Raw genomic sequence first — 18,639 nt, 5'->3', positions numbered from 1 at the left:
TCAGGTTCCGCTTCTAAGACAACTTCCAGATCTTTCTCAACAGAGAGCACCAGATTCTCTAAACAGTAAGTCCTACCACTTGTTCTATCACAAACTTATTTTGGGCAAGTCACTCAAGCCCTCGATAGGTAAGATAGTCCCTGAAAGCATTCCAGCCAAGTCCACCCCAGGAGGGAGCCGCCGCATGGAAGGACAGAGCTGAACATGCCACTCAAAGGAAAAGCACTTAGAACCACTCTAGTCAGTCTTCTCTAATTTTATTACAGGGCAGGTTGAGGACAGGGGAGGGAAGTGGTAGAGGAGTGACAGGAGGGCAGCCAGGGGCCCTCTCCTACCCTGAGCCTCAAGGCCTGGTGGGGGACAGGAACTACAGAGGCATCAGATGAGGCCTCAGAAAGCGCAGGCCACCAGCATTTTCCATGGGACCAGGCTGGCTCAATGCGGAACTGACTCTCCCAGAGCAGCGGGAGAAGGGTTCGCGTGGGCTCCCCTGCCCTCCCACCAGTCCCTGACAGGATGGGGGAGGCGCAGAGAACATCAGGTGCCCTCCCTCCCCGTAAGGGGCATGGGGGATGGGGGCACTTCCTCTCAGGACACAGGGAGCCTGGCTGAGCTGGCTGGCTCATGCCTGGCCTGGAGGTCGGAGGGGAGTGAGACACTCTGGTTTAAAAGGCCTTCCTTTCCATTTTGGGGAAAACAGGCAGGGAGAGAGGCGATGGTGCCGTGCCAAAAAACACCCCCAAATCCAGACGCAGGCTTTGGAGCCACATGTGGGTTTGAATCTGAACTCTACCTGGCTGAGTGACCCTGGGCAAGTCACTTCACCTCCCTGAGACTCAAGTTTCATCAAGATGGGAACAATGAGCATCTGCCTCACAAGCTTGTCGTGAGGATTAAGTGAGAAAGTGCATGTAATATTAGCAATGATTGGATAATACAAAATTAAGAACAAGGTTGGGCGTGTGGCTCACGCCTGTAATCCCAGCAATTTGGGAGGCTGAGGCAGGTGGATCACCTGAGTTCAGGAGTTCCAGACCAGCCTGACCAATATGGTGAAACCCCATCTCTACTAAAAAATACAAAAATTAGCCGGGTGTGGTGGCATGCACCTGTAATCCCAGCTATTAGGTAGGCTGAGGCAGAATTGCTTGAACCAGGGTTGGGGGGGGGTTGCAGCGAGCCAAGATCATGCCGTAGCACTCCAGCCTGAGTGACAGAGCAAGACTCCATCTCAAAACAATACAAAACAAAACTCAGAACAAGACTGGCTGGGGAAGGCTCAGTGAACACGCCCAAGGCAAGCGGGGTAACTCGGCGAATAGAAGGCCCAGGAGTGGCTGCAGAGATGTCTGCCTTCCTTCCTCCGCTGCCAGGTTTAAGAGTGAGCCCCGGGTGGGGTGAGGGGGTGGGGAGAGAACTGGGGGCTGGGGAGGGGGCAGCCTGACTTCAAGGCCTTAATGAAAGAGTGCGGGTGCACCTGTGGGCCTGCGTGGAGAGGATGGGACAGTGCTGGGGGGTGGTGGATCTCTGAGGACTGTTTTTAAAAAGCTGAAGAGGAGAAGGAAGAGAGGACGATTTCTTCCCATAGGTGCAGCTGCAAAGGCATCAAGCTGGACCCATCGAGGATTTCGGATTCAGCCATCATGGGGCTGCTGCTGGGGAAGCCACTGCCCCTCCTTTCTCCTCAGCACTGGGGTTATAAAAAAATACCTACAAACCATGAGAAAGTTTGTATAAAAACACTTTTCTGCACATATAAAAAGAAAGACTGGCCGTGGTCAGTGGCTCAGGACGTGGACCAAAGTCCCAAGAGTGGCCAAGGGGAGTCCGTGGTGCCCCAGTGGTAGAAGAGCTAGCCTGGGGCACCCCTGGTTGCCGGACAGCGCCGGCTCTGGAGAAGGCTGTGGTCTTTGGCCGGGCTGTGCTTCTGTGGATGCGAGGTCTGAGGGGCAGGAGGGGCGGCAGAAGCGCTGGCTCCCGCAGTCCTGCGGAGACCCTGTGCTAAGGTAGGTGGTGGGAGTGCTTTGGCTCTAGGCCTCAGGAACCCCCTTAGTGCGCCCCATTGCTAAAGGCAGAAGCCCCTTCACAGTAAACTTCCCCAGACATCTGGTCAGTGGCGTGGTCAGGGAAGCCGCAGGGGGTCCAGTCTGATTTCCACTTCAATGGAGGGTTCTGCCCAGAGGCTCCAGAAGACTGGCTCCTGCTGAGACCGACCCCAGCTGGGGACATCAGGCACAGGAGGGCAGCCCAGGGTGTGGCCAGGAAGGAAGGCTCTAGATAAACAGGAGAGCCGCCTTGGAAGCCTGGCCCCTCCTGGCTGGGGCTTCTGGATGTTTCCTGTGGGAAGGGCTGAAAGCAAGGAGAGGGTGGTGGCCGTGTCTTCCTAGCCTGCTCCTCCTTCCATTCTTCACCCAACAAGGGCCTAGACTGTGCGGCTCACTGGAAGAGGTCCAGAGAGTTCACCCAGGCCCTGATCTGGGGGTGCCAAGCAGCTTTCCAGAGCCAAATGGGTAGGGAGAGCAGAGAGTGACAGTCAGAGCTAGAGGTTCCTCTGCCCAGCCAGCCCAGGCACCCCTTGTCTACCCGCCACCATGGAGCCAAGGCTGTGATGGCCACCGTCAGTGGAGCTTGTACCCCCCAAGGCAGCCTAGGAGTGGGGTGGGAGTGGGCGGCATCTGCAGTCTGAAACGGGCTGAGGAACACTCTGGCTCTGGGGCGCGGGGGCCTGTGCATCAGATCCCGTCTGGCCCCGCAGGCACTCTAGGGCTGGAGGAGGGGCAGGCCACGCCGGAGTCCCTCCTTCAGGAACTGCATGTAGGTGGCCGTGGATGGGTCTTCAAAGGTGGATGAGAAGCTGAAGAGATGGCTCTCGACTTCCTCGGGCTTCATGGAGGTGATGTCCAAGAAGTAGTTGGCATTGATGTGGTGGACCTGGGAGAAGGGCTGGGTGAGGAGAGTGGGATGGAGGGGGCCCCCAGGCTCCCCGTGCCCTCTGCTCTGTGGGGAGAAGCAGGGACGCTATCAGGCCTTGACTGTCCTTGTCTGAGGTGATGGTGGGCAGGCAGTGCTGCCGTAAGCCCTCGCCAGCACCCGACACCACCTCATCACCCTGTGTCTGACGAGGGGCACCTCCCTGCCTTGCCTACCAGGTGAAAACCCAACACTTTCCAACATCACCTCTTCACTAGCCCTCTGCCTCCGCCCCCCGAAATGACCTCTCTCTCCTCTGTTCCTGTGGCCCCGGACTCCATCCTGAACTCCGTGCTCACTTCTCTCACTGGGGCCTCACGCACCACGGGCCTCTCCTTTGGCCTCCCGCTCCAGACAGTGAGCTCTTTCAGCACAGGGGCATGTCTTTATCTTTGTGCCTGGCACAGAGTAGGTGCCCAGCAGATGAACAGACGAATGAATCAGCATTCAACCAACATTCATATGAGTGGGAGGCCTGGTTCTCCCAAGCAGTTCCCCGACACCATCTCATCACCCTGTGCCTGGGACAGCCGATGCCTTCTGCCTGGTGCCCCTTCCTTTGCACCGAGCCCTCACTGGACACCTCGCCCGTGCCAGCCCCTGCTCCTGACCTGCTCCCGTCCTAAGATCCTGAGGAAGCTGACCTCCTCCTACGGCCCTGGGTCCCACATTAACCATGCCTTGGGACTTAAAGGATAAGGGGTCGCTTTGATCAGAAGAGCTGGAGATCTGAGGCTCGAGGGCAGGCCTTGGTTCAAAGCCAGCTGCACTTAATTAACTGCAACATTTGTCCAGTCTCTGAACTTTTCTGGGCCTCTTTCCTTGTTTATAAAATGGGCATTCATGATCATCCGTCTCCCAAAGCTGCTGTGAGGCCCCCGTGAGAAGACTTGCTGAGTGCTAAGGGCCCTTAGGGAGAGGTGGGGTCTTGAACCTTGGCTCAGGGCCCTCTCCTGGTCTTCTCTGTCACAAGGTCCGGCTACTCCCTCCCCTTCCATCCCAGGACTGGCTGCCATGGTCCAAGGCAAGCCTTCCCTTCCAGGCCGTGTTTCTAGCCAGGCGCTGACTCTGCCTCGGGACTATGCTCGCTGCTGTACAGCCCCCGATGACCAACACCTGCATCACGATTCCTGTTTCTACATGGGGACGACCGAGGCTTAGACTGGGTAAGAGACCAGCTTGAGGCTTTGCAGCCAGGAAGTGGCAGGGCCAGACCCGAAACCTGATGAAGCCTGCACATCCAGGCCCCCTGCTGGTTGCTCCCTGGGCCCCGTGGGGTCTGGGTGAGGGCGCCTACCACGGTGCCATTGGGCAGGCAGATCATCATCTCCACCGGGAAGCTGTACTTCTCCAGGTGCAGGCCAGCCAGCTTCTGATGGGACGGGTTCTCCTGGTTGTTCTGTGGGGACAGTTGCATACTCCTGATGCCGTGGCCCCCACCACTGTTCGGGAGGCTCCTGTTCCTGCCCACCCGCCGGCTCACCTGCAGCTCCTCCAGCTCCTTCACCAGGGACCAGGTGCTGATGAAGCTCTCGTTGAGCAGGGTGAGGATGGGCGAACTTTCCAGGACAGTCTCCCGGAGAGTCCGCCCTGAACCTGTGCAGGAAGAGGAAAAAGCTGGAAGACAGAAGTGTGAGGCACCCCCACATCTTGCTGGGGTGCAATCTTGCTTTGGGGAGACCTCACGCACTGCAGAACAGTCTCTGCACCCAAGTGAAATAACAGATTCAAAGAGCCTGAGGCAGAGTAGGTACTGAATAAATGGTAGTTGGAATTAACATCCATAATACACCCGCATCCTGGGCTGAGATTAGGGTTAGGGGTTCTACCTGGCCCCAGGGACTTGCAGACAGTGACAGCTTCTTAAATCCAATGAACGTTCTGTGTCCCAGGGCCTTTGCACAGGCTGTTCCTCTACCTGGAACACTCCATCCGGTCACTTGACAAACTCCTACTCATCCTTCAGAGTCTCAGCGTAAATATCACTGTCTTCACAAAGCCTTCCCTGACCCCCAGATATACACTCTGGTGCCACTCTGGACTGTCCCCTGTAGAACACTCACCGTGCTTGTACGACTCATTCGGTGTCTGCCTTTGCACTGTGTCTCCCCCTTTGAGGGCAGGGACCCTTTCTGACTTCCTCACTGTGGGACGCCAGCACTCAGCCCACTGCTACACTGATGGCTGACAGGGTGAGGGCGGGGCACTGTTTCATTCATCTTTGTGCCCATCCAAAGAACGTTGCATCTAGGAGGTCTCTGGTGAATTTTCTGAATAAATTAACACAAGACCAGCCTCTGGCCTGATTTTCCCTCTTACATGTATATAAGTGTATATACACTTAGACTTCACAGTGTATGTGGCACTTTCACCCCCATGTCCACAGCTCTGAGAGGTAAGTGTATTATCCCTTCTTACTATTGAGAAAACTGAGGCTCGGGGAGGGGAAGACACTTGGTCAAGGTTACCAAGCTGACAATGGCTGAGTTTGAACCCAGCCTGCCAGGGCCCTTTCTTCAGCATCTGGTAGCTCCCACTGGGCTCAGCACAGAAACTCCCAGGCCCTCACCCCACGCCCCTACCCTGGGCAGTCCCCCACCCCACGCCCCTACCCTGGGCAGACCCCGGGGCCCTCATGACTCAACAGGAGAGTCCCATTGGTTTCAGAGTCTCCGGTACCCAACAAGGTGTGGACTTTTCCCCCTGCTCCCCTTAGATTCAGCCGAGCCCCTCACCTCAGCAGGACTGGTCGTCCAGGGCCCCCCACAGCAGGATCGAGTGCACCAGCTTGTTCTCAGCCTTGGCTCGGTCGAAGGCCTCAGTGAATGGCAAGTAGGAGACCTGGGGCCACGCCGAGACAGAGAGAAGCCATCATCAAAGCGGCCAGGGTCCCACTCGGGCTGTGAGTCTGTAGTGTGTGCAAGTATGTGTGTGTGTATACGTGTGAGTTTGTGTGTAGGCATATCTGTGTGTATACATGTTTGTGTATATGTACATTTGCATGTGTAGGTATATGTTTGTGTATGTTTGTATATATGTGTGTATATGTGTGTGTGTATATATGTTAGTGTGTTTGTATGTGTGTGTGAAGGGGGTGCTGCTGAGCCAGGGGATGGATGTCTCCTCAAAGTTCTATTTATTATTATTATTTTCATTTATTTTTTCTTTGAGATGGAGTCTCACTCTGTTGCCCAGGCTGTAGTGCAGTGGCACAATCATAGCTCATTGCAGCCTTGAACTCCTGGGCTCAAGCAGTCCTCCTGCCTCGGCCTCCCGAAAGGTTTAGTACTACAGGTGCGTGCTAACACCACCCCCAGGTAATTAAAAAAAATTTTTGTAGATATGCAGTCTCGCTATGTTGCCCAGACTGCTCTTGAACTCCTGGCTACAAGTGATTCTCGGCCTCAGCCTCCCAAAGTTTTGGATTATAGGCATGAGCCATTGCACCTGGCCTCTTCCTCTAAGTTCCAAATGGCAGCAGGGAAGCCCCACTGGCACACGCTGGGCACAACAGTGAGACAGCCTCAGTAGCAAGCCCTGAACACACGCCAGCACCTGTGCCCAGCTGCTGCTCCACAGCTCCCAGCCTCTGCCCGTGCAACCTGACCCTGGCCTTCACCCCGCCCAGCCTCACCTTCTTGAAGGGGTACATGGCCACCTCCAGGCGCCGGGCAGCCTCCTCCCAGCTCAGCTCCTGCTGCCACTTGATCTCCTCAAACACAAACTGCAGGGACTCCCCCGAGGGCAGGTGGCTGTCGATCACGCTGCCATCCTCATCCAGAATCACCGAGGGCACTGAGGGGCCCATGGCCTCCAGCTCCATCTGGGCCAGAGGTCAGTGGTGGGGGGAAGGCTCAGAGATGGGCAAGAATCCTCAGGGGCTCCCTGAGAGAACCTCCAAGATGCTCCACTCATTGCAGAGGAAGGGCGGGGCCCTGCAGCGGGCCCACCTGGATGGGAGCCTCCTGTGCGCTCACCTGGGGTATGTAGCCGATGTCCACCTCCATGTTGCTGCTTTCACTGGCCCCATAAAGCCACTCCATGTCCACATTCAGAGACCTGGGGATGGCCAGGGCAGAGTGACACCATCATCAAAGCCCATTATCTGTGTCACACTTTATCTCACATAATACCTGCAACTGTCTCCATTTTCCAGATGAGGACACTGAGGCTTCTCAAGGTGAACACCTGCTCTCAGAGCCACTGGGATTCTGGCTGCAGAGTCCTGGCCCTCTTTCCACCAGGCTGCCCCTTCCTAAGGCACTGGAGCCACTTCACCGTCCGCCGGCCCTGCCCCTCACAATCCACAAAGGGCCTGCACAGCCATGGCCCGTGTATTCTCCAGGACCCTTCGAGGCAGAGAGACGGCCAGTGCCTCACAGTGGGTCACAGGGTGGGGCAGGAATGAAAGTGAGCACCGTGGTCCCTGCACAGGCCTCTGGTGGGCAGCAGGAAATCTGAGCCGAGCAGTGCAATCTGCAGGTCCGCCGCACGGGGGAGCCCCAGCACTGATAAACCACCACCTCCGCAGCAGGTGGTGCAGAGGGCAGAGCTAGGTACCTCCCGGGGGTCAGCAGTCCCTGATGCCTGGTCCTCAGACATGAGCCCAGGAGCAGCTGGTCCTGGAGCTGGTCACTGCCTCTCTCCTTCTGTCCCATACAGTCCAGGCCCCCTCCTCAATAACCCCGGGTTGGGGGCAGGTGTGCCCAGCCCGAGGGCTGGTACTTTGACTGGGAAGCCCCTGCTCTGCCCACCCTGGGGAGGGAGGGAGGCCATCCCCACTCCTAGGGGCAATTTTCTCCTCCCATGTCATCCCAACCATCCTCTCACGCCTGCCCTGTGGGTGAAATAGGCCAGGAGTCAGTCTCCCATCTGGCAGATGAGGAAACAGGCCTACAGAGGGCCAGGGCCTTGCCCACAGCCACACGGCCAGTGGGTGCCACAGTTGAGACGTAACTGCAGACCTCCTGGCTCCCAGCCAGGCCTTGTCCCTGTAGAGCGGTCACTCAGGCCTACTAGGTGGCCACTTGCTATCAGTTAGGAATCTGGACAGACTGGAAGCCAGGGCCTCCTGGGTCCTCTACTCTGCTGACAGGTGGACAGCCCTGAGGTGAGGCAGGCAGGTAGCTGGTGCAGCACTGTCCCGGAAGCCTTTGCATGTGCTGTTCCTCTGCCTAGCGAAACCCTCAGAGCCCCTTGTCTCTGCTGAGATGACCCTCTTCTTCTGAGAAGCCTTCCTGGACCCCACAGCTGGGTCCCTGCCTAGCTGCCGGCCTTCCCCTTGGTGGCACGCACAGGCTGCGATTACAGCGCTGACTAGGGCCTGTCAGCAGTGTGAGGGCGGGGAGGCCCAGCTTCAGGAAGAGTCTATGGGCTGCTGCACTGGGTCCCAGGCACAGAGGTGGAGGGCCAGGCCACGGGGTGCCTGGGAAGAGCTGGTGGGTGATCAGCTCATCCTCTTGCCTGCCTTATGCCGCCTCCTCCCATGCCAGCCCCACGAGATGGGCTCTGGGGAGCAAAGGAAGGGGCAGAGACAGAAGCGGCCCCTAGGCTCCTGGAGCTGGGGAGCAGGACAAGCTGTAGGAGGGAGCCAAGGCTGGGCCGAGGTCAAGCTCCCACCTGTGGTTGGGCACGAAGAGCCGGAAGTCACGCACGTGGGTGGCGTCTTTGGAGAGGATGATGTGGCCGGTGAACTGACCCGGGGAGAACCAGAAGGGGAAGTCGGGCGGCTCACTGAGCTGGAACTCGGCATGAATCCTGTGTGAAGGGAATCTCCTGCACCAGAGCTGCCCACCTTCTCCCCAGGAGCCCGGGAAGCCTTGGCCAGACTCATCAGGGAGAGGAGGCTGAGTGTGTGGGTGGAGGTGGATGGGCCAGGGGGCAGCAGCGAGGCCCTCCAAATGCTGCTTGTCCTTCGAGGCCCAGGTCACATGTCCCTCCTCCAGAAGCCCTGCCTGGACCCCCTCCCTGAGCCCCCACAGCTTCTGGAGGGCATGTGTGACTGGATGTCCTTCCCACTTCTGTGTGGATGGCACAGCCATGGCTACCAGCCCCGTGCCAAGCAAGTTCCACAGCTTTTTCTTTCGGAACCCTTACATGCCCTACGAGGAAGTCATCAGCACCCCGATCCACAGGTGAGAACACTGAGGCTCAGAGAGCCAAAGCTGCTTCCCCGAGATGGCAGGGGGAGGAGAGACAGAGTTGGGGGGCTCAAGCCAGGCCCTCCCCTCTGGGCGCTAAACCGGCTGTGCCTCCCGGAAGCTCCAGGCTGGCCTGTGTGGCCCACTCACCGGAACATCACGGTGTAGTAGAAGTCACTGATGGCAGTCAGGCAAGCCACAGCCCCCTGAGGGGCAAAGCGGGTCTTCACAAAGGGCCGAGGGTGGAACATGCTCAGGAGCCGGTGGATGATGACCTGGGGGCGGTGGGAGGTATGTGCTGGCTTGCTGGGTCCCGCTGAGCCTGGATCCACTGGGGTGGGGGTCAGCCCAGACCCAAAGGCCCAGGGGCCCCATGGGGAAGAGGCAGGTCCAGAGGGAGGCAGGAGAGCAGGTGGGGCAGGCCTGGCACTGGGGTCCAGGCGCAAACAGAGGGGTGGCCACTCCTGGGCTGGGGCAGAGGGCCTCAGGTCGCGCCCCGGCTGTCCTCACCTCCTTGCCCTTGGGCGGCGGCGGATAGAAGCGGTTGTTGGATAGGTAGCCAGTGAACACGCTCAGCTCACTGGGGATGATCCACCAGGGCTCGCCCAGCTCCTGGCCTGGCGGGGGAAGGAAGGGCTGGAAGTGGCGGGCGGAAAACACTGCACTTGGCGAGGCTGCGGCCGTCCAGTTTCGGAGGCCGGACAGGGCGAGGCGGGAAACCTGGGGCAGGGGAAAGCGAAGCTCCAGGCTCCAGATATCTAAGAACCATGACTCCGGGGCCTCGTGTCCCACATGGGTGGAGGTCTCCCTCAAGCCCTGAGCCAGCCCACACCAAGGGAGCAGATGGATCCCAGGCAGTTTCCTGCCCCAGTGATGGCCACAAGCTTAGCAATATCCCACCAGAGAGAGGCTCCTATGCATAAGCCCATGGGCCAGCCTTGGGAGCCACCACCCTGCCTGGCTTCCCCGGCCTTCCAGCAGCCCTGCTCTCCCTCCCCAGTCTCCTCTCCAAGTCTCCTCCCAGGGACTAATGTCCCACTGGCCAGCTCAGGATTTCGGTTTGGAGCTAAGTCCGATGAGGGTGGTGGCCAATCATGTTTGAGGTGAGATCTCTAGGGTCAAGAGCAGGATGAGACCACAGGGAGTGGGAAGGAAGGCCTCCCCCAGAAGGGCCCTGCCTTAAGTACAGACTGCCCCACCTTGGGCAAAAGGCCTTCCCTAAGCCTGAGTCCTCATCAGTGACCTGCCTCGCCTCTGACAAGCTGATGGCTTGAAGAGGACGCTCAGAGACCACAGAGCTGTCTACACATCAGCCAGCATTTGAGGAACAGCAGGTTCCCTCTCCTGTCCCCACCTCCCTGGCAGCAGGAGCTCAGGCTTGGTGGGAGGTGGGAGGAAAGCAGTGCAGGGAGCTCCCATGGAGAGAGATTGAACAGGCAGTTCTCAAGGCAGAGCTGGCTATGCGGGGCCAGGCCGAGCCCGCCCTGCTGGGTCCTGCTTGTAGGCTGGCCACCCCCTGCAGGGGACCTGCCAGAGATGGGTGCTGGGCTCGGTGGGGCTCTGCTCGGGGGCCAGGGCTGGGGGTGCTGTTCCTGCCTCACCCCAGTTCTTGCTGTCTGTGGGGACTCATCTGCTCAGATCAGCCCATCACTGCCAAACCCGTAGAGATGGGTTCCCACCTCCTTCTGTGGAAGGTCAGAGCCGTTTCGACCACTACCTGGACTCCTGCCTATCTGCTGCACTCTCTCTCCTTGGCTGAGCAGAACACGTTTATTCATTTGTTCATTCCACAAAATGTTTTCTGCACCTAATGTATAGGAAGTTTCTCTCAGAGTACACTGTGCAGCCTGTCTTCTTGGAACTTATAGTGGGAGATGGCAAGTAAACAGGAACCAAAATGGGCAGTGCCCTTCCCTGTGAGCTCCTCCTTGGAATTCCCGTCCCTGCCTGAACCTGCAGTGATGAGGTTAAGAAAGCGGCTCCCAGCCGGGCGCGGTGGCTCACGCCTATAATCCCAGCACTTTGGGAGGCCGAGGTGGGAGGATCAATCAGGAGATCGAGACCATTCTGGCCTGGCCAACATGGTGAAATCCCGTCTCTACTAAAAATACAAAGAAATTAGCCAGGCGTGGTGGCAGACACCTGTAGTCCCAGCTACTTGGGAGGCTGAGGCAGAATTGCTTGAACCCGGGAGGTGGAGCTTGCAGTGAGCTGAGATCGTGCCACTGCACTCTAGCCTGGGCGACAGAGTGACACTCCGTCTCCAAAAAAAAAAAAAGAAAGGAAGAAAGGGGCTCCCCAGCACTGCTTCCCTGGGCTGGGCCAGGTGTCAATTCCGCCACAGGCACCAGCCTCACGGTCATTCCCGAGTTTCTTTTGCCATGTGGCCGCCAGGCTCTAGAGTTGGGCACTGCCAAGGGGCTGCTGCTGGGCGGCGGACATCCAACATCCCCTGGGGAACTGAACTTCAACATGTGCAGACTGACCTCATTCTCTGCCCCCTTCTCCCTCCCCCGCTACAGTTCCCATCTGGGCGAGCAGCCCACCATGCCCCTGGTCACCAGCCAGAAGCTTGAGTCATCCAACTCCTGCCCACCCATTGTCCATGAGGAGCCGCTCCCTGCCCTTTCCTCCTTCCCCAGCATCCTCCAGGCTGCCCTTACCCTCCATCTCCTCTCCCTCGCCCGTCCAGAACTGGTCTTCTTGCCTCCATTTCTCCCCATTCTTCCCATGCCCCATCCCTGGCCTGGAAAGCCCAGGTCTCATGAGGAGGCTGTCTTATTTAAAATCTGCTTGGTGTTCAGCCGCCACAGAATGAAGGCCAAAGGCAGGCAACAAGGCCCTTGGTGGGGTCTGGCACCTTCTCTCCTGGCCACACTGACCAGGATGCCCCTGCGTGGGTCCTGCATGCCTCCTGGGCCCAGCCACACCAGCCGCCTGGCCTCGGTGACCAGCCTGGCACTCCTGCCTTCAGGCCTCTGTTCGTACTGAAGGGGCGTTGGCTGAGATGAAAAGGCTGGGTCGGTGTGGGCTGGGCACAGAGAGGCAGTGTTCCTGGCACGGGGAACCGCGTGTGAGAAGGCTCCTAGTTGGAAGAAAGCCTGGGCATTTGGAAGGAAGGAAGTCTGGTGTGGTTGGAACAGAGGAAGCCCACAGAGGGGAGGAGAGAGTGGGAGACAGTGCAAAAGGGCAGGCAGGGGCTGAGGCAGCTTCATCCTGCAATGCGCTCAGGACCCTGTCCAAAGGGCCTCGGGCTGGGGAGGGGCTGGCAAGGAGAACATCTATCCACCTCCTACCTCCACCTTCTCAGGTGCCCTCCCCACCCCACAGCCCTCTGCTGGGGACCAAACCTAGGTCTAGATCATCAGAGTTCAACAGAGTACCTATCAGGAGGCAGGCATCAGGCTATACCCTATGGGGAAGAGATGGATGTGCGGGAAGTAATCACCATAGTATGTGGGACAGCTGCACTAACAGGGTCTCTACTGCACTGCTGCTTCCTCCGAGACCCCCCACCTGCGCTCAGTCACCCTGCTGAGCCCTCCTCATCCTCTTCCTGCAGTCTACCAGATGTCACTTCCTCTAGGAAGTCATCCCAGATTCCCCCATCTGGGGTGAAGACTAACGCTTCTCTCTCCTGCTCCCCCAGCAGGCTGTATGCCTGGACAGCAGGGACAACATCACAGCCACATGGACCTCCAGGGCCTGGCATGGGGCCTGGCTCCAGTGGGCACACAGAGGGCAGAGGAAAGAAAGATGAATGGAGCAGAAACTCATCCTCAGGAGACGGATGCACACAGATGATCCCACTGCCTGTGGTCCCCTACTCACCCCTAGGAAGCCATCTTTGCTTTTGGTCATGGTCTCCGGGAGCAGAGGCTGGAATCGGGCTTCTATGGTGAGTGTCTCCTCGCTAGGGTCAGGGGGCAACTCCTCCTCCTCGTAGCTGGCCGCAGGAGTTGACCCTATGAGACACAGATCATCGGAGGAGCACTGCCCTTACGCTGCAGAGCTCAATTCTCCGTGGTCATCCACACTAGCTGGTGATTAACGCAGCCAGGCATGGGGTGGGGGTAGCTGGGGTGTTAACAGTTAACAATCACCAAAGTAACAACCAGTGTATCACATTTTAGTTTCAGGATAGCCCAGGGAGGCAGATAATGACATTACCAACTCCATTTGACAAATAAGAAAGTGAAGGTTCAGAGAGGTAAAGTCACTTCCCCAGGTTACATAGCTAGATGGTGGAGGAATCGAGATTGAAACCCAGGCCTAGGCCGGGCGCGGTGGCTCAAGCCTGTAATCCCAGCACTTTGGGAGGCCGAGACAGGCGGATCACGAGGTCAGGAGATCGAGACCATCCTGGCTAACACGGTGAAACCCCGTCTCTACTAAAAAATACAAAAAACTAGCCGGGCGAAGTGGTGGGTGCCTGTAATCCCAGCTACTCGGGAGGCTGAGGCAGGAGAATGGCGTGAACCCGAGAGGAGGAGCTTGCAGTGAGCTGAGATCCGGCCACTGCACTCCAGCCTGGGTGACAGAGCAAGACTCCGAAAAAAAAAAAAAAAAAAAAAAAAGAAACCCAGGCCTGTTTTACTTGAAACCCATGACCAACCATGACCCTTTTCTGGGTCTTCTGGGACTGAGAGGAACTCAGTCAAGGGAACCAGAGTAATGAATGAAGCAAGAAACAGAAACAGGCTCTTTGGTGTCATAGGGAGAGCACTGGTTTGGGAGTGAGGAGACCCACTTTCCTCTACTGTTTTGGAAGGAAGGGGAACTGCCCCGGCTGCAGGAGGGGCTGGACTGGCAGTGGCTAGATTTTATTTCTTGGATCTTTTCCTGCTCAGAGATCTGGCAAGTCTGTAACCTTCCCAGTGTGGAAGGATTCATTTTGAAGGGCTAAGGGAGAAATGACGCCTATTTCAAAAGGGGTGAGTAATAGTCACCGGTAACAAAATGAAGCCGGTGGGGGGTGGGGGTGGGTCTTGTCCTGTCTGCCCTCTCAGGGCAGGGTAGTGGTAGAGAGATGATGCCTGGCATTTGCTGACTGAATGGCTAGCAGGCTGAACGATGCATTAAAGCCGTTCTCAACCAGAAGTCCTCAAAATCACCCAGGATGCCTTTAAACTACAGATGCTCACAACCCACCTCAGACCTACTGAATCAGAATCTGCAGGGGTGGGAGTCTGGAAACTGCCCTTTTAACAAGCGCTCCCTGCTGCTCCTGATGCAAATCCCTATTCTGAAGCATCACTTATTTCTATATTTGTAAGTCAATGCAATAAAACTTTCCAAAACGCAATCTAGAAACCCAAGAAGAAGGGAGCAACAGGAATATGCAGGGTTATTAGTCGGCCTTGCTTATTCAATTATTTTACTGATATCACAGATAAATACTAATAATAATGATTCCCAAGGCAGCTCATGCCTGTAATCCCAGCACTTTGGGAAGCCGAAGCTGGCGGATCACCTGAGGTTAGGGGTTCAAGACCAGTTCATGACCAACATGATGAAACCCCATCCCAGGCCGGGCGCGGTGGCTCACGCCTGTAATCCCAGCACTTTGGGTGGCTGAGGCGGGTGGATCACGAGGTCAGGAGATCAAGACCATCCTGGCTAACATGGCGAAACCCCGTCTCTACTAAAAATACAAAAAACTAGCCGGGCGTGGTGGCGGGCGCCTGTAGTCCCAGCTACTCGGAGGCTGAGGTGGGAGAATGGTGTGAACCCGGGAGGCGGAGCTTGCAGTGAGCCGAGATCGTGCCACTGCACTCCAGCCTGGGCGACACAGCGAGACTCCATCTCAAAAAAAAAGAAACCCCATCTCTACTAAAAATACCAAAATTAGCTGGGCATGGTGGTGCACACCTGTCATCCCAGCTTAGTCTGGGGGGCTGAGACAGGAGAATCGCTTGAACCCAGGAGGCAGAGGTTGCAGTGAGAGTGAGCCGAGCACTCCAGCCTGGGAGACAGAGTAAGACTCCGTCTCAGAAAAAAAACAAAAAACAAAAACAACACAATAATAATAATGATTCCCCCACCACCTAGCTGTATGATCTGGGGAAGGGACTTCACCTCTCTGAGCCTTTACTTTCTCATTTGTCAAATGGAGTTGGTAATAATGTTATTAATTATAGTAATAATACTCAGCATTTTACAGCCCTTTGGCTTTTTAATGAAAACTTTTATTTCCTGACTTAAGAGTAACATTTGCCCATTATAGGCAATTTGTAAAAATTTTAAGGGATAAGGCAGAAAATTAAACACACTCATAACTCTACCAAATAGAACTAGTTGGCTCCATTTCCTGCTTGGATTTGATTTCCCCCCTTTGATTTCTCAAAACTTGGTCCGTTTTTGCATTCACAGCCTAGAGGTAATGGGGGGAATTCTTTCACCCTGCTGGAGAAAAAGATTTCTGTGCAAAAAATTAAAAGTGCGCCTCAAGCCCAGCAAGCTTTGCTAACATGTCATTATGAGAGAACTCTCACTCTGGCCACAAAAAAGGACAAAGAGGTGGCTGTGCAAATGCTCAGAAGTGTATGCAAAATAAGAGGTACAGGCAAGGCCACAAGGAGACGATCTGCTTATCTGCCCATCTGCTTTCATGACAGAACTGCCTGCCACCGAGACATCGATACACATCCACTCCAGCTCATTAGCATTTTCCATCCAACCTTTCTCCTCTAGCAGCGATCACAGGTCACCGGACCAGCACGGAGCCAACCTACCCAATACACCCCTGAAAAACAGCAGGCCCGTGACAGTGCTTTGGAGCTTATGCACCCGAAACAGCCAGCATGTCTCTTTTGCCTTTCCCATCGATGACTGATTTACAACAGGCAATCTGGGTAACAAGTAGGTGCCGAAGATCCTAAGTTCAAGAAATGTCACAAGAAGTTGGAAGAAAATGGACACAGAGGTTGAGGTGATGGTGGGGGCAGCGAGAAAAGCATTTTATAATTCATTAGAATGTTTCAGCCCCTCATCTTTTTTTTTTTTTGAGACGTAGTCTCGCTCTGTCACCCAGGCTGGAGTGCAGTGGCGCGATCTTGGCTCACTGCAAGCTCCGCCTCCTGGGTTCATGCCATTCTCCTGCCTCAGCCTTCAGCCCCTCATCTTTAACCAAATAAATAAATAAATAATCACTGACTGCACTAGGCAAAAATGATAGCAAGAATGGAATAGGAGACCGGACACAGTGGCTCATGCCTGTAATCCCAGCACTTTGGGAGGCTGAGACAGGCAGATCACTTGAGGTCAGGAGTTCAAGACTAGCCTGGCTAACATGGCAAAACCCCATCTCTACTGAAAATACAAAATCAGCCCGGTGTGGTGGTAGGCGCCTGTAATCCCAGCTCCTGGGGCGGCTGAGGCAGGAGAATTGCTTGAACCAGGGAGGCAGAGGTTGCAGTGAGCTGAGATCGCGCCACTGCACTCCACCCTGGGAGACACAGCAAGACTCCAGCTCAACAACAACAACAAAAAGAATGGAATAGGAATCTGAAAACACCTAAGCAGAGTTTCAGATTTAGTAATAATAGTTACAGCTCCTGGCTGGGCGCGGTGGTTCACACCTGTAATTCCAGCACTTTAGGAGGCCAAGGTAGAAGGATCGTTTGAGCCCAGGAGTTTGAGACCAGCCTAGGCAACGTAGTGAGACTGTATCTCTACAAAAATAGAAAAATCAGCTGAGCATGACAGCACATGCCTGTGTCCGTTACTCAGGAGACTGAGGCAGGAGGATCAACTGAGCCAGGGAAGTTGAGGCTGCACTGAGCCGTGATTGCACCACTGCACTCCAGTCTGGGTGATAGAACAAGACCCTGTCTAAAAAAAAAAAAAAAAGTTGTAGCTGTCGTCTATTGGAAATCTGCATATTCGTCACTGTGCATTTCTTTTCTCTACTCCTGAAACCTGTGAGCTGGTACAGGACCCTGGAGCCAGATGGCCCCAGTTCTAGCCCTGGCTCCCCACCTTTCTAGCTTGGGAAACTGGGGAGCCTGCCTGTGTCTTAGTCTCTCAAACTATTAAACATGGGGATCATGACAGTGTCCATCTCCCAGGGCTACGGTGAGGTGTAAAGAGAGAACCCACATGAAGCACTTAAATGCCTGGCACGGAGGAGGTGGCCAAGGAATGGTGTTTTTGTTTTTTTGGTTTTGCTTTGTTTGTTTTGAGACAGGGTCTCGCTCTGTCACCCAAGCTGGAGTGTAGTGGTGTGATGTCAACTCACTGCAACCTCTGCCTCATGGCCTCAAGTGATCCTCCCACCTCAGCCTCCCAAGTAGCTGGGACTACAGGCATGCGCCACCACACCCGGCTAATTTCTGTATTTTTGTAGGGATGGGGTTTTGCCATGTTGGCCAGGCTGGTCTTGAACTCCTGGGCTCAAGCAATCCTTCTGTCTCCCAAAGTGTTGGGATTATAGGCGTGAGCCACCTCGCAGACCAAAGAATGTTAACTGGTATTATTGTTCACAAGTCTGAGAAAAACAGGCTCAGGGGTTGCCGGAGCAGCTAGTCCAAGCCACCAGCTACAAAGTGTCAGAGCTGGGAGGAGTCCAGGGCCTCTGAGACCCCAGGGGCTTCCCTCCACTCCAGACAGCCCCTCCTGCTCAGTGAAGATACCGTGGCCAAGGCGCCCGCCTCCCCAGCTGCCAGCCTCTCCTGGTACCTGTTAGCTTCTCAGCAATGGGTTTGAACTCCTCAGGGCTGATGTACATATCCCCGTCAGTGTCCAAGGAGGAAAAGAGAAAAAGGCCATCTGTCCCCAGGGTCTTCAGCGCTGATTCCTGCTTGGGAGGAGTGACTGGGCTGGGCACCAGTTGGTGGCCTCGTCTCCTGGTCCCCAACAAGCAGTTGCTTCCGGATGGTGGGAGCCCCTCCTCCCACCATCTTCCTGAGTCCTCCCAGGGCCTCCCGGTCCATCTGTGCAAATGTCGCCTCTGAACTGCCCCCAGAGCCTCCAGTCCCTCCTGGTCCCTGCTCATCCACTGTTTGGTCCGACTGCCCCTCCCAATTTGTCCCCAGCCCGCCTTAGGCCTGGCCCTGGCTGCTTGGCCCTGTTCCTCCTGCACCTTCTGTCCTCTCCTGTGTCCCCTCCTCACTGTCCCAGGGCTCCCCAGTGCCCCTTGCAGACTCTGTGGGTCCCAGCTTCACTGTGTCCAGGTCACCCCTCTGGACAGACCCCTCCAGTCTGTCCCAGCTCTACAGTGACCTCCGTTCGCCTCCTCCCCATCAGTCCGGCCCCAGGCTCCCCCACCCGCCTCCCGTGTCCCCTCCTTCTCGTGCTCCCCCCATCCGGTCCCCCTCCGCCCCCCGCCTCCCCCGACTCGTCCCTGCCCATGTTCCCCCTGCTGCCGACGCTCTGCCCTTCAGTCCCCGCTCCCGCGCCCCCGCCCCGGCCTGCTCGGGCCCGGACCTGCCGCGCGGCCGCCTGGGCCTCGGCGTGGCGGGCGCAGACTCGGACGGCGGCGGCGGCGGCGGCGGCGGCCAGCAGGGCTCCGAGCAGCGCCAGGGAGCGG

The 18,639-nt window shown here is 56.4% G+C and overlaps 1 protein-coding gene across 2 annotated transcripts; it reads right to left on the bottom strand.

Annotated features, from left to right (window-relative positions):
* Positions 1-243: 243 nt before the first annotated feature.
* On the bottom strand, positions 244-18,457 carry SELENON (selenoprotein N). 2 transcript variants are annotated; one of them, XM_025374868.1, is made up of 11 exons: positions 17,790-18,457; positions 12,942-13,075; positions 9,621-9,830; positions 9,261-9,385; positions 8,590-8,727; positions 6,948-7,029; positions 6,605-6,793; positions 5,706-5,811; positions 4,454-4,566; positions 4,268-4,369; positions 244-2,943 (listed from the first exon to the last, which is right to left on the bottom strand). In XM_025374868.1, exons 1-11 carry the CDS (start codon positions 18,103-18,105, stop codon positions 2,761-2,763), a joined length of 1,698 nt encoding a protein of 565 aa, XP_025230653.1. In that variant the 5' UTR covers positions 18,106-18,457; the 3' UTR covers positions 244-2,760. The 2 variants fall into 2 exon arrangements, with proteins under 2 accessions (XP_025230653.1, XP_025230663.1); XM_025374878.1 differs by having other exon boundaries at positions 244-2,931.
* Positions 18,458-18,639: the final 182 nt, after the last annotated feature.

Source organism: Theropithecus gelada, chromosome 1, assembly GCF_003255815.1.
Source record: "Theropithecus gelada isolate Dixy chromosome 1, Tgel_1.0, whole genome shotgun sequence".
Classification (NCBI taxonomy): domain Eukaryota; kingdom Metazoa; phylum Chordata; class Mammalia; order Primates; family Cercopithecidae; genus Theropithecus; species Theropithecus gelada.
Note: the sequence above shows the minus strand (reverse complement) of the source record. Positions and strands in the feature narration are given on the sequence as shown.